Source organism: Cryptotermes secundus, unplaced genomic scaffold, assembly GCF_002891405.2.
Source record: "Cryptotermes secundus unplaced genomic scaffold, Csec_1.0 scaffold669, whole genome shotgun sequence".
NCBI lineage: Eukaryota > Metazoa > Arthropoda > Insecta > Blattodea > Kalotermitidae > Cryptotermes > Cryptotermes secundus.
In genome coordinates, this window is record NW_019726235.1 from 723,930 (window position 1) to 738,685 (window position 14,756).

Sequence of the window (14,756 nt, forward strand, 5' to 3'; positions counted from 1 at the left end):
AGACTTAATATGGTGCCTCTCCCTGTAGGACTGATGAGTTGATCCAAGAAACAATCTGTCACAAGTTCACTGACTGCACAGTGCTGACAATTGCCCATCGTTTGCACACTGTCATGGACAGCGATCGTATCCTTGTCATGGATGCTGGATCTGTTGTGGTAAGTCTTTGTGTTTCTTCCTTAATTTTCCTCATATACGAGTATTATGTTGGACTTGTTAGGTAAATAAATTTTCATCCATGATTTATTCTGACCGTCTTACAGTGCATACATTTATTCACCTTACTCTTCTCTCTTGCACTACATGTTTCGGCACTAAAGTGCCATCTTCAGGTGCTTTTCGATGTACGTTGAACTACTGCATTGCATGCTCTGTTGTCTTTATACTAAAATAACTAAAATATATATTCATCATATATATTGCTAAATTTTAAATGTTAAAAATGTTAAAACTGTTCAGGATTTGTCGTCCTTATGTCGTATTTCAGTACGCGAGTCACACCTATCTTCTTCTGTCGGAGTATTCTTCCTACTTTCATGTGTAATGTGCTTTGTGTTGTGTCTTACTCCTGTGACTGCGTGTGTTATACTGCAGTATAATTTTAACTTGCAGGAATTTGACCATCCACATGCGCTGCTGAAGAATGAGAATGGCTACCTGTACCAGATGGTGCAGCAGACTGGACATCCCATGGCAGAGTCACTACTGAAGGTTGCACATGAGGTATATTGTAGAGCTATGTGTTGATGGTGCCTGTTAGGTATTTGTTAAATTGGAAAAATAAGGTAAGGATCATTGTTCCAGGAAGTTTTGTACAGTAGTGCCACAGTATAATGAGTATCATCATTATGATGAGAAGAAACATTGGTGCCATCAGTATGTTATGTTACATATATGGAAAAAGTCTCATGTGAAACAAGGACATTGATTCCAGAACCTCCTAGCCAGTTGCAGCATATTCTGAAACTCTTTGCAAAGATCATCTTTAAAGGTTCAGTGAAACGACACCCTGCATCACTCCAGTGTCTGGGGCAGAAAAGATTGCACTCCAAAATCTGAACATCCAAATAAAGACATTTTGTCACTATGAGGCAGAAGTGCTTAGTGTGCAGAAATATTCTGCAAATATTGACCAGCACTTTATCTTTTTACAGAAAGAATGTACATCCCAGAATCACTGAACTCTTGCTCATTTCAAAATATTCTCCACTTACTCTGACACATGTTTTACATCATCATGGCAAGTTACTGATCCCAGCAGCATAAAAGGTTTTATTGTGACTGTCTAGGCAGTTCAGGACACCATATTCTGGTTCAGCAGGTCAAAATTCCCAGGTTCACCTTTGTTGGCTCAAATGATTCAGGATCACAGGATGCTAACTCAGGGCTCTAAGGAGGATGGTGCATGATATTGTAGCTCATTTTTGCCAGTAGTGCCATTGTTAAATGTGTCGTACTTGGACAAGCATTAGAATGTGTCAGGATGATGATCATTCACAGTTTCCCAGGTCTCCTGAATCACTTAATGCACATCGTTGCGAAGCAAGTTATTCTGATACTGTGTAGCAAGTGTAAGACTGTCGAAGAAAATCATCATGAATCACCCTCTCTGAAAGACAAACACATGTGATGTGATCTTGCTCTGAATTTGTTGTGTAGTGGAGATCCCTTGTGATGCCTTTCCGTACTGGACTGCCTTGACTCTGGGGTGAAGTTTACATTATCCTTGCTGTTTTATTATGACATTACAGATTATAGGATAAATGTTGGTTGTTTAGTATATTTCATTGAAATGCCTGTCGAGTCCAAATCCTGTGCATATTTTGTTATGTGTAAAGCTTGTAAGTGTTCCTGCTGTCTGTTTCAGAGTTATGGAAAAAGGATGTCCAAGAAAGTGTAAGGTGGAAATTGGCACATATCAAGTTCCTTTTTCAAGATGTGAAACAGTATTATATACAAACATCTCAATCCTTGGAGGGATAGAATCATCTTGGTGAATTTTGAAGAGAAAAAGATGTCACCCAGTGATGCATCAGCTGTAAAACTTGGAAGAATATATTTTTGCTTTTTTTCTAGTAATATGGTTAATTTTTTAATGTACAAGTTCTTGTGATTACGGTGATGTACCTTCAGATTCCATGAAATGGAGGGAATTTGTTGACTAGCTGAACAACTCTTAGCCTCTCAAAATTGACTCTTTTCCATGACTTAGTTACATTTCACAGGTTTGTTATTAAGGTAATATGTTTATTTTCCCAGAGTGAGACAGGAACACAAGCAGCTGTGAACCATTACTTCTCTTTTTAATCCCTTTCACACCCAGGGCATCAGGAAGAAGCCTGCCTTCCCTCTTCATTATTGTCTTCTCTGTACTTCTGTTTATTCTTGGTCTCTTTATCCTCCATATTCACATTTATCTTAAATTCCTTTCTATCCTTTTCCTCCACCATCTTCTCCTCTTCCATCCCTCTTTTTTCTGTCTTCTTGTTTCACCCTTCTCAGTGTCCTTACCCACACATTTATGCATTCAGGGTCTGCAAGGGTTCACCCAGTGTATTAGAGCCACCCAGTTATGGGAGAGTTCTGAATCCTGACTTATGTTCATGGGACAGAAGTCATTGAACTGAGAGAGAATCTTGTATGCACAGTGTACCAGGGCATCTATAAATGTGAGCGAATTCAATAGTATGTATGTATGTATGTATGTATGTATGTTTTGTCTGTAAATTCATAGAGAGGTCATATTGGTAAGAATTACCATTGTCTGATATGTGACGTCATGTAGTATGGTAGAAAGCAACTTTTGGAGGAGATGCTTCCATCTTTTGCCTTGAGGTTGCAGGCAGCATGTTGCTCTGAAACATTGATAACTTACTGTTGGATCTCATGGTGTCACATCACAGAAGATGGTGTTCACTACTGTGAGAATCTGAAGTCTCTTGCAGATTGTATTGTAAAGAATCACATGCACAGTAGAATCACCTTAAGAAGTTCTTCAAGTGAGTTTTGAACTTCCAGGAATTTAAAAGTAAGAATATATTTTAAAGTTATGCACTTCACATGCGTTGAAGCTAAAACTTATGAATCTATTTTATACTGCGATCCCTCCTTGGTGTGGGCTGACCTTGTTCTGTAAGTGCACTTAGCAGCCATCATTTATCTTTCCTCTTATCATTTGCTGCCATAATTTTGAGTGCAAGAATCTCACCACTGCGCCTTCTAGTTAGTATAAAACAAATTCCAGAACTTGAGCAGGATAATCTCTGAGACCTTGATGTGTGCTATGTCCAGCTCTACCACATTTCACGCTTAGATTTTGCTTGTGATCCTGTGTTCTACAGATGGCAACCGTATGCTCTCCATTTTATTTTTGGATTTGCACTAAAGGAGATCCAACACCAAGATAATTGCAGCAGCATAAACTCATTGCAATTAGTATGTACGAGCTGCTTAGGCAGGCAGATAAGAAGCCTTCAGGGATTAAGGACTGAGAAAGTTAGGGGATTGTTGTTGGAATCAAATGTGTACAGCATTGAGAAAACCATTTTAAACAGAAACTTGCCAATTTGGATTCAGTTTAGATAAGTACAAAGCATGTGAGGTACAGAGAATTTTTTACTCTAGAGATGTCCCAACTTACTCAAAGTAACCATCTACTGGGATGTGATGCCATGTAATATAGCAGAAGTTTGCTGATGTCTTTGTTGGATGTACAGTGGAGACAGCATGTCCTTTCAATGTTTGTGGATGTCTAGTAGATTGCGCGACCTTGCTTCACAGAAGACAGCTGGTTTTATAATCACTGCCATTAGAACCTCAAGTTTCCCTTCCTGTGTATTGTTACTTTGAGAGGCATTAGAATAGATGCAGCAGACTGTAAACAGAAGTTCAGCAGCACTCGGACATGTTGCTAGTAAGACAATAAGTGTTGGAGATAATTGTATCATTATTGTAAGATGTACTGACAAGTAATGTGAGTGATGGTCTACAAAGGAGAAATTAAAGAACTATTTTATTCTACACTGCACCAGTGTGAAAGACACACTGCTCGTAATTTTTAGGGCAGTTTTCAAGGAAAAACATATGTCTTTCACACTGGAAAATGTAACTTTGGTACTGTTTATTTTATATTACCTACTGTATATCATTTGCATTCTGTTCGTTGTTTATTTTTATTTTGTAGTTAATTCTATTTGAAGCTATAATTCTTTTAGAATTGATTGGTTTGTCCTTGGACCAGAGTTCTGCAATGAATGCATTTGTTCTGCAGTAGAATTTCGCCTTTTTCCATGAACATTACAGATTCAGTAAAGTACTATGTACTTTTCGGAGTGATATCCCTTTTCCCAGTTGGAAGATCCCTTCAAACCCCATTGCAACGTCTGTCTTGCCTTCCTCATGTTATCACAGAGTAGGTAATTTAATGGCTGTACTGTAAAGCTGTCCCTGTAACAGGCCATGGAGGCCCATAGTGTTATGAAATGTCAAGGCTCCCACATTTACGAGACAGATGGCAGTGAGGTTGTCAGCCTTACATGCTGGTTGTCCTTTACCCCCAGGAAGATTCCTGGTACTCATTTCTATTAAAGGCTCAGTTGACCCAGGGCCATAATGCAGCTGGAAGGATCAAGTCAATTGAAAAATCCTGTGTGGGAATTGAACAAGCGATCTGGCTTATAGCATGGTGCCTCAACCAACTACAGTATTGCATACACTAATTTTAATGGCTGTACCAGCTTAAAATTCTCATATCAGGATCTTCATCCGCCTACATTTTGCCGGGTAGTTTCTTAATGCACCCTGCCATACCTATTCTATCCACACTGCCTTTCTATTGTTTCTTGCATGTAGTAATTCCTTCGATTATATTGTCCTGTATACTTTTCTATCTGACCATATAAATCCATGTAAGAGGCTTCTTTTCAAAATTCATCAGATTGAGTTCCTGGCTACACATCCAGAGGTTCTGGGTTCGATTCCCGGCGCTACCAGATTTTCTGATTAGTAATGGATCTGGAACGGGGTCCACTCAGCCTCATGAGGATAATTGAGGAGCTATTTCAAGGAAATAGCAACACCGGTCTAGAAAACCGAGATTAACGGCCATGGGGATCCGTTGCACTGACCACATGACACCCTCTATCTGCTAAAGTTGGCACTAACCTCGCTGACAAACGGCGGCCCCTTGGTCAGTATAGTTCGCTTGTGGACCACAGTCCACAGAGTTTTTTTTATGTATTGTCCTTTTCTTTCTCATCAGAAAAATAGTATCTAAGGTAATTAACACAGTTAATTGTAGCTTGTGACTGTTGTGGCTGCTGTTGACTTCAATCGAGGCAGTCAAGTAATTGAGCATGTAGTATGCCTGACATGTTCAGAATTCCTAGATTCCTAGAAAACGGCATTCTTCATAGTCGCCACCGTGAAAACCTCAAATCTGTACCCGGTTAATGTTATCAGAGAGGAAGGGTTCAGACTTGGAACAGGGCACCAACCCTCACCATCAAATTGTTAAGGTGTTCTGTCACACAGGCAGATGTTGAAAGGAACAGATGCCAAGAAGGCATGTAAAGCAATGAAGGACAGAAAGTAGTTGACAGGCAGGGGCTGTAAGGTGACACAGTGACACACCTGTCTCTTGTTGCACAGGGTTCTAGTCCCATCGATGTATGACTTATTTTATTTTTGTGACGCATTTATTTCTTGAATACTTTTTTTTTTTTGCATTAAATTATCACATATAACATCAAAGTTTTGCACCATTACTATGGTTTTAATTGTTGACTTACAAACCGTATTTCATACATAATTTGGAGGTATGTTTTTGATTTATCTGCATCAAATTTCACATGTCTCTCCCAGGTGGTTCATTGGTTATCAACATCAGATTGAAAACTGAATTATGTTTTAGCATGGACATTATTTTATCTTTGTCATGTTTTACAAAATATTACCTAAAGAAGATTACATGTTTCATGGACTTGTATTACCATATATCACTTTCAGGACCATAAATTAAGTTCTAATGTCACCAGCAATTTTGCACATTGTAGGAAATTTAAGAAGTATGATTCGTTGGCCTCCAATGATGTAATTTTAATATGAAGTTTTATGAAAATCAGTCATCTGGTTCAAATGCCGAAATGTGGAGGAGGAGGAGGCACACATATGTTATATGGTGATTTCATTAGCTTACTCTCTTTCCTTAGGAATGTAATGTAGGCTAAAATGGCTGTAGAATGTGAAATGAAGTGTGCTGAAGACATAAGTCGTAAGTAGGATGCTGTGGGCCCTGAAGGATGAAAATGTAACATTGGTAATTGTTGTAATTTGGTAGTTATGCTTTGAACTCGGTGAAATATACTGTGAAGCTAGGCAACTTGGTGTGAAAATATAATTATCTTCTCTTGTTATCCTCTGTTCACTTGAACAAGTAGTGTGTGAAGAGAGAAACATTATGCATATAGACATGGTTTGCTGCTTTGTATGTCTGCTGTCTGATTCTTATAATGTGGGGTGCAGTACCCATATTGTACAATGTGTCTTTGTGTGGCACCAGTTTTCCCTAGTAACTGATAAGATAAACTGATTTCATGACTAATAACTGCCTGTGCACATGCTTTAGAGGTAAAGTTTTTATTTTTGTATCAATGTGAAATTCATTCAAGGTTCATGTTTTATGCTGACCGTCTTACAGTGTATACACTTTTTCACCTTATTCTTCACTTCCACACTACATGTTTGAGCACTAATGTGCCATCTTCAGGTGTCTTTATGCACGTTAAACTATTGTACTGCATGCCATGATGTCTTCATTCTAAAATGACTAAAATCTGTATTCATCGAATAAGACGATGATTTCTATATAATAAAACTTTTCAGGATTCTTCCTACGTCACACTCAAACACGCGAATTACGCCAGTCCTCTTTTATGTGAGCATTCTTCCTGCATATGTTTGTGTATTGTGTTCTGTGTTGTGTTTTGCTCCTGTTACTGCATGCGTTGTACTGCTGGATCTGTGCTGACATCATGGCATGCAGTACAATAGTTTAACGTGCATAAAGACACCTGAAGATGGCACATTAGTGCTGAAACATGTAGTGTGGAAGTGAAGAATAAGGTGAAAAAGTGTATACACTGTAAGATGGTCAGCATAAACCATGGACATGAATCAGTGTAATAGGACGCTAAAATATAACATTGTCATTCAAGGTTGCTGTGTCACTTCTCTCATTCTAATATGCTTGTCTGTCTCAACAGATAACAGATCTTTCCAGCTGAAGTTCCCCTACAGGCGCCATTTACCAACTGGGGAGAAACAACGATGGACTTGGGCCTCAAGAAAGGTCATAAACCAAATCCCAGGGCATCTGCTAATCTGTTGTCACTTGCAACATTTTGGTAAGTTGCTGAGTTATGTAAATACAATGAATCTGCTATGTTATCCGAAGTCATTAATTTCAGTGTTAAATTTTCTCCATTTAAGATTTCCCTCAGTTTAGTATCATCACTATCCACTGCTGCCTAAAGAAACCTTAAATTGGGATTTCACTGTATGTGACTTCAAACAGTGCAAGTTTTGAGGATAAATATGTGGGAAGCTTGCGTTGTCACACTTGCTTGAATGTGGGCATGCATTTCCATGTATAGAATGTTATGAGGAGTGTACACTTACATGATAAAATACTGTCACTTATGTTTCTGGATGGTGGCACTGTACAGAAGAAGCCTGTGTTGCTATTTTGTGGATCCCTTCTTCATTCTTCAGGGTAAAGTAACTGAATACACATGTCCTTGCTGATATTTGCAGTGTGCATTCACCACTTGGGTGTTAGGCAGTAGCCAATAGGAAGAAAAGTTGACACCTTAAAAGGTATTTTTTTCTACGTTGGATGGGCTGTGTCCTAGGATTAGAATGCTTGAGAAACCTATGTGGAATGTGTGGGCCACTGGTGAGAGAAGAAGAAAGCAAGAAGAAATTCGCATTGGAGACACAGGATGAAATATGACTGGTGTGTACATCTTGGGCACTAACGCAGACCCTAAGTGTTATGAAAGGTTGATGTATTCTTCCATTCCTTTAGCATATGGGCTGGGTTAATCTGACAAACCCATTTTCTCTGTATCCTGGACAGTGGCAGATCTTGGGCTTGATGTTGTGTCCGAGGGTGCCTTTAACTGGGAGAATACTAGTGCAATGCATGAAATGCACTTATGTCTTGCTGTCTGGCCAAGGTTGACCCATGCCTCACATGCCCAGAAGTCTTCAGGATCCTGTGTGAATTACTGAAGGTGCACCAGAGAGGCTTCTGGCACTGCAATTCAGAATATTTAACAAACACACAACAGATAATGAGTCAAGACTGTTTGTTTAAATAATACCAGTAACCTCTAATTTATTCTGATATTTATGCCTAAATACTATGGCAATCTTTGGGCAAGATTCAGTCACAGTTACCTTTATCAGCACAGGAAGCAGTTCATAAATGGCATAAGCATGCCTGAATTTACTGCATACTCACAGTATTTCCATGTGGATGAATTTAGAAATTTTATGGCATATTTGTTACTTCAGAACCAAGTTTTTTCTTGTTCATTTTCATCATTCTTTATACTCTCATGTGGATATATGAATTGTTGAGCCATGTGATACTGTTGGTCATAGTGTGCTGCAAGCATATGTGGTAACAGAGCATTCAGAGAAGTCTCAGTGCTGGAGACAGGGAACTGTTTTTGCATGTAAGAGTCCTGTGTTCTGGGCTGTAACATCGTGTGGGCCATTCGAAGTTCAGTTGATGAATTAATGTCTGCCAGACTGCACAGCATCCCAGCCATCACTGTGAGAACATCATGTCCATTATGTTTATGTAATTGTTTTATATTTCTATGAAGGAACTAAATATATGATGACTGGTTGTTAATTTTTATGGCATTCAGTACAATATATATGTGTGTAAAATTAGTGGGCCGATATGACTTCATTACATTGACGGATTACAGAGCCTACTTTTCATAATGTCATATAGATGTGGAGTGGCACATTTCTAGTGCAAATGCACATATATGATATAGTTTCTAGAAAATTTATTGCTATCATGATGGCTTGTATTTGTAGGTGGGTCCTTGGTATATTCAAGTTAGGAGTCAAGAAGAATTTGGAAACAGAGGATTTATATGAGACGCTTGATGAACATCGATCAGAATTGTTGGGAAACAAACTAGAAGGGTGAGTTTACTTTGCAATGTCATCATGCATGTTATTGTCATGTGTTAGTGACCGGAAACGGGTTTGGATTGGTAATTGGATTTATTAAAACTTGTTAAGTCATAACTGGAAGTAATTATAATGCTCTCACAAATTTAACGCACTCTACTTCTAACTACATTGTGTGATAAGTCTTTTATGTCTTCACTAGCCATTGCCTGGGAATGGACCCTAACATTGTCCTCTTCAGCTTATGTCGTTGCTGGCCTTTGACCATCTCACAACTAACTCATAGCCATGACTAACAAATTTATCCTGTTGTTCTTTGTTAGCCTCAGGTTGGACAGCATGGAAAAGATTGCTTTCAGCAGCTCCTGTATTGTGTGACATGTCAGCTGGCTGTTGCCCAGTGATGGTTAGCTTGTTGAGCTAGCCATTACCATGCAACAGACGATCTCTCAGTTATCATGTCACATTATAGTTACCAGAGCTATTCCAGAGATGTCAGTTATGTATTATTGTATTCTCACCTCACAGACAATAGTCATTGGTCTTGATTTTTTTTATTGCTAGTGGGATGGGACTAAGTCTCTTGTACTGTGGTCACTTCTGGCCTATTGTACCATTCACTTGTCTGGATAGTAGGCTGGCTAGAATGGGAGCCAGTTCAGTGCTGCAAATTAACCTCTTGGAACTTGGTATGTGAAAGATAGGAGAGGACTGTTGTCACAAAGTAAGAAAAGAACATTTACTGTGGAAGTCATGTTTGTCATCTGTCTGTGACCTAGTATCAGTGTTTAATCCACTAGACAGATTTTCTCAGAATTTGAAATGGGTAACTTTGACTAAAAATTGTTGTGCAGTTCCAGTTATCAGCCATATTGGTTTGTGATTAAGCCTAATTTACTTGAGGCAATAAATGGAGTTTCCCACATATCCATTGCAATTTCACAGATCTAGTGGAAATTGATATGGAAGTCTTCGACCAAAGGTTGATGAGTAATAGTGATATCAACCATATTGATCTGTGATGAGGGCTGATTTATGTAAAGTCATAAATTGGATTTTACACATATCCCATAAACCATTTCACAGATTTTGCTGAAGTTCAGTGTGAGAGACTTTCACAAATATGCATTTTATTATTCCTGTTTTTGTATAGGCTTAAAAGCATATTGTGCTGTGAAGTGCACATTTTTTAATTTTCTCTCTGCAATTGCTTCTACAGGCTGTGGAATGAAGAGTTGCAGCAGGCAAAGGCACAACATGCAGGACCTAGTTTGCTTCGAGTATTGGTCAAGTGTTTTGGTGGTAGTGTCTTATGGCTTGGTCTGGCCATGGCTGTGTCAGAGTTCATGTTTCAGTAAGTATGAACACATGTAGCCATTGAGGCCGACTGACCTATAAACACACAAACATGGGGGGAAGGGGGGTGTAAATAGTGTTAAAAATTTGTGACATTTTTGTATAAAGTAAAGAATTCTGCTAGAGGCTGTGGAAGCAATGTGTAGATGTGTTTGTATGAATGCCATGGTCACACCCACTCTGTGCTGCTTCCACTGTATTGAAAGTTCTACTTTATCACCTTCCATACTCTCTTTTCCTTATTTATTTCATGTCAGGTTAATGTTTTGAGTAATTAGAATGGTTATGTAAGGTCTAGCAAACAAAAGAAAAACAAGAAAACTTTGAATTCAGTCAGAGGTTGATCAAGTTAAATATGTCGGAAAGAGTACAGTCTTGTGGGCTATGCTGTTGTGTAGTTTGGCAGAAATTTACTGATGTTCTGGAAAGTTTGCTGCTTGTATGCTTATTCTCTGACCTTGAAGATGGAGTCAGTATGTTTGCTGAAAATGTCAGTAAGCTCCTGGCATACTGAGAAGAGAGGGGAGAAGGGCTGATTGGTGGGTTCATGTTTGTGTTCATACCTAGAATGACTCAGCCAATCTTCCTGGGAGGCCTGATCCGCTACTTTTCACCAGGCAGCTCAGTGGATCGTGACACAGCCTATATGTATGCTGCTGGTGTCATCATCTGCTCCCTGTTCAACATATTCTGCAAGAACCCAATTTGGCTTGCTGTTTACCACATCGGTATGAAGATGCGTGTTGGTACTTGTTCCTTAATCTACAGAAAGGTAAGTTTGATATGAAAGTCACAAATCAAAATTATCCAGTACTTCTTACGGCTTATTTTGGACTTCACCCATCGTCTGGTATGTAAAAGACAAAAAGACAAAAAACCACTGGACCAGTGATTGAGACTAGCTCTTTCTAAGGGGCCCAACTGAGTAGGTTTATCCTTCCCTATCCACCTGAAGACGGAGACAGATCCAGTCTCCGAAACGTCGTGGTTTTTTTTTTTTTGTCTTTTACATACCAGACGATGGGTGAAGTCCAAAATAAGCCAAAAGAAGTACAATATAAACCATCGTCAGAATCCTTTCAAGTCTACCAAAATTATCCAGTTTGTTAGGTGTTGTCATCACTTGGTGGGGGTTTTCTGATTCACAGTATTGTACTTTCCATTGTGATGTCCACCAGCTCATTGTTACACTGCTTGATAACTCTGTTTATCCAGCCAATGCACATCAGTTTGGCATTCTTGTAAATTTATAAATAATTTGTACTTTGAGCTTGTCATCTTCAAGCTAAATTCGATTTGACACTGAACAAGATGACCTAGAGCTAACGTGGATTTGGGAGGTGCTTCGTTCAAATTCTGGCCAGGACACACTTCATCCTGATTGATGTCTTAGTGGTTTTGCTCAGCCCTCTAGGTAAATGCTGAGGTTGCACCTTGAATGGGCCACAACCACTTCCATATCTTTTCCAGTTCATTTTTCATCACCTTACTATCTGACACTGTATAGTCCAGATACTGACAGCATTGTTAAATAAACAACAAAATAATGTGACTTGGTTTAGGTAGTTCAGTTTTTGAAGAAATCGATGATTTATTTAGTTACAGTGGCATTGGGGTTTCAGATTTATTGACATCCGCCCTGATATTAATAGTCCACAGATCCAGTTGCTCACATTAAGATGTGTGACAGGAGAGCAGATCCCTGGCCACATGGATGGCACCAAGTAATGGAGACTGTCTTCATCTTGTTTCACAGTATCTTATTTGGTCACTATGATTACCTGTCCTAACGTTTCTGAAATATAATTTCTACAATTCCTGTTTCAGGCACTGAGACTGAGTAAGACAGCCCTGGGAGAAACAACTGTGGGCCAGGCAGTGAATCTCCTGTCAAATGATGTGGCCCGTTTTGACAGGACCTTTTTGGTAATGGCATTTCTAGTGATTGCTCCAGCAGAGACCATGATTATAGTATACCTGATGTGGGGCAAGATTGGCATCTCTGCAGTCATTGGAGTTGTTGGCATTCTGCTTGTCATTCCGGTACAAGGTACACATATGCATTAAGAAAATTAGATACAGGCTGGCTGTGCATGATGTTACTGTGTTGACTAGCGCATGGTCCAGTTTCCCATGTGTCACATCATTATGTCACTAGAATATCTCTTTTTTTAGAGCCAGCCTACAGCAATTGTTACACTTTGATTTTCTCCACTGCTAAGTGCTTTCCTGTTGTGTGTCACATACAAATATTGATTTTAGCAAAGTCACTGTTACCATGAAAGTATCAGGTTCCAGTCGCATCCAGTTCATTCCATCATCTGTAAGTATGCCATTTTCATTCGTCTGTGGTCTTGTCATCACTAAGATGGTGGTATCTGAAGAAGGCAGAAGGATGATGAAAATGAATAGAAGATGGGGAGTGGTGTTTAGGGAGTGAGAGGGAGACCACCACAAGAAATTTTGAACGCCCTGATCACCTGGGATCATTATGCTAGTGGGGAAGTTTATTATAGAAGGTTTGGGGGTGGACTGCCTTCAGAAACATTGAACTGCCTAATCTTGTTATGTTTGTGGGCAGTAGCCCAGTCTGAACATAATGTCATCTCTCCTTATAACAGAGCAGACTTACAGGACTGAGAAGCTCATGTTGCAGAATGAAACACTTTGATCTCTCAGGGAAAGTGAGCTTGATGAAGACACAATAGCAGAAAATGTTAACAGAATGGGCAGGGAAAAGCCAAGATTTAATTTGGCCAAGACTGCAACGTTTTTCATTGGAGACCTCAGTGAACTGGAAGTACAAAAGACACACCATGTGAACAAGGGCTACACCAATTAGACCATGTTTCAGTTTCACCGAGGTGATGAAACTGTTGGTGGTGGAGTCTGGCGTTTGCAGTGAGTGCAGGTGATATTTAGACAAATTTGATAGTGGAGACGGATTCTCATGACTTCTGATGTGACTGTACAGGAAATGCAGTGGGATGTGAGATCTCAGTTCTTCAACAGTTCTATGTCCTGAGGAGCACAGTCTTCTGTGTTGCAACACTCATAGTTCAGAGAGAGCTGTACTTTTTGGAGGAACATGTCACCTACATCTTCATGGTCGGAGAGTAATCTGAACTTGCTGTCCATTTCTGCTGGTTTCTTGCATGGCTTACTTTTCAGTCCTGAAGAAGGTGGCAGTATGTGCCCCCAAAACATTGGGCCATGTCTGAACTATGTAGCTTTACAGCCCAGACGACTGTATTGTTCATAGTCACCTCTGTGAGAAACTCAAACCCAGTATTTTTATGTCTCATTTTATGGAAAAGAAAAATGACCAGTTTCTTCATGTATTTTGATTTCTACATTAATTGAGTAGACAAGGCTGACAAGAAGTATGGCACACTGGAGTGTCATATCTCTCTGGTAAGCTGGATAAAGCATGAGGTGCATTTGACAGCAAATCCGAACTTTTAGAATTAGGTGAAGTTATTGTACTCTTCAAAAGGGAATTATCTTCAAGCGGAGCCTTCTGCAGATGTATGCATACACAAATTGACAGACTGTATTCTTCTGATCAAGATTACACACATTTTAAAAGTCTCAGAAATGATAGTATGTTGAAATGTAACTTCATTTTTGGTTCATGTAGATGTGATTGTTCCCTGTGGTTCTGTATGGGTGTCAAACTTGATCTGACATTAAGGCAGGAACATAGACTGATAGTGTTTGAGAACAGGCTGTTGAGGAGAATATTTGGACTGAAGAGAGATGAAGTGACAGGAGGTTGGAGAAAACTGCATAATGAGGAGCTTCGTAACTTATACTCTTCTCCAAGTATAATTAGAATGATCAAGTCAAGGAGGATGAGGTGGGCAGGGCATGTAGCGTGAATGGGGGAAATGAGGAGTGTGTATAGGATATTGGTGGGAAAGCCAGAAGGAAAGTGACCACTGGGAAGACCAAGGTGTAGGTGGGTGGACAATATTAAAATGAATCTTATTGAGGTAGGATGGAATGGTATGGATTGAATTGATGTGGCTCAGGATAGGGACCAGTGGAGGGCTCTTGTGAATGCGGTAATGAACCTTCAGGTTCCATAAAATGCTGGGAAATTCTCAAGTAGCTGCAGAATTGGCGGCTCCTCCAGAAGGGCTCAGCTCCATGAGTAATTAAGTAAGTAGATGTGTTTGTAT

At 39.5% G+C, this 14,756-nt stretch overlaps 2 protein-coding genes across 6 annotated transcripts in view; both read left to right on the forward strand.

Annotated features, from left to right (window-relative positions):
• Nucleotides 1-4,025, forward strand: part of LOC111864061 (probable multidrug resistance-associated protein lethal(2)03659) — a 59,582-nt gene extending 55,557 nt beyond the window's left edge. For all 5 annotated transcript variants that reach the window (XM_023851040.1, XM_023851041.1, XM_033751320.1 and 2 more), the window contains 3 exons: nucleotides 29-158; nucleotides 613-723; nucleotides 1,868-4,025. In XM_023851040.1, coding sequence (XP_023706808.1) covers nucleotides 29-158; nucleotides 613-723; nucleotides 1,868-1,900 — 274 coding nt within the window. In that variant the 3' untranslated portion in view covers nucleotides 1,901-4,025. The remainder of the gene's footprint in view (nucleotides 1-28; nucleotides 159-612; nucleotides 724-1,867) is intronic.
• Nucleotides 4,026-9,100: 5,075 nt separating this feature from the next.
• LOC111864062 (probable multidrug resistance-associated protein lethal(2)03659) overlaps nucleotides 9,101-14,756 on the forward strand; it is a 60,624-nt gene continuing 54,968 nt past the window's right edge. The window contains exons 1-4 of the mRNA XM_023851050.2: nucleotides 9,101-9,228; nucleotides 10,436-10,570; nucleotides 11,140-11,344; nucleotides 12,400-12,622. Of these exons, the coding sequence (XP_023706818.2) occupies nucleotides 9,101-9,228; nucleotides 10,436-10,570; nucleotides 11,140-11,344; nucleotides 12,400-12,622 (691 nt within the window). The remainder of the gene's footprint in view (nucleotides 9,229-10,435; nucleotides 10,571-11,139; nucleotides 11,345-12,399; nucleotides 12,623-14,756) is intronic.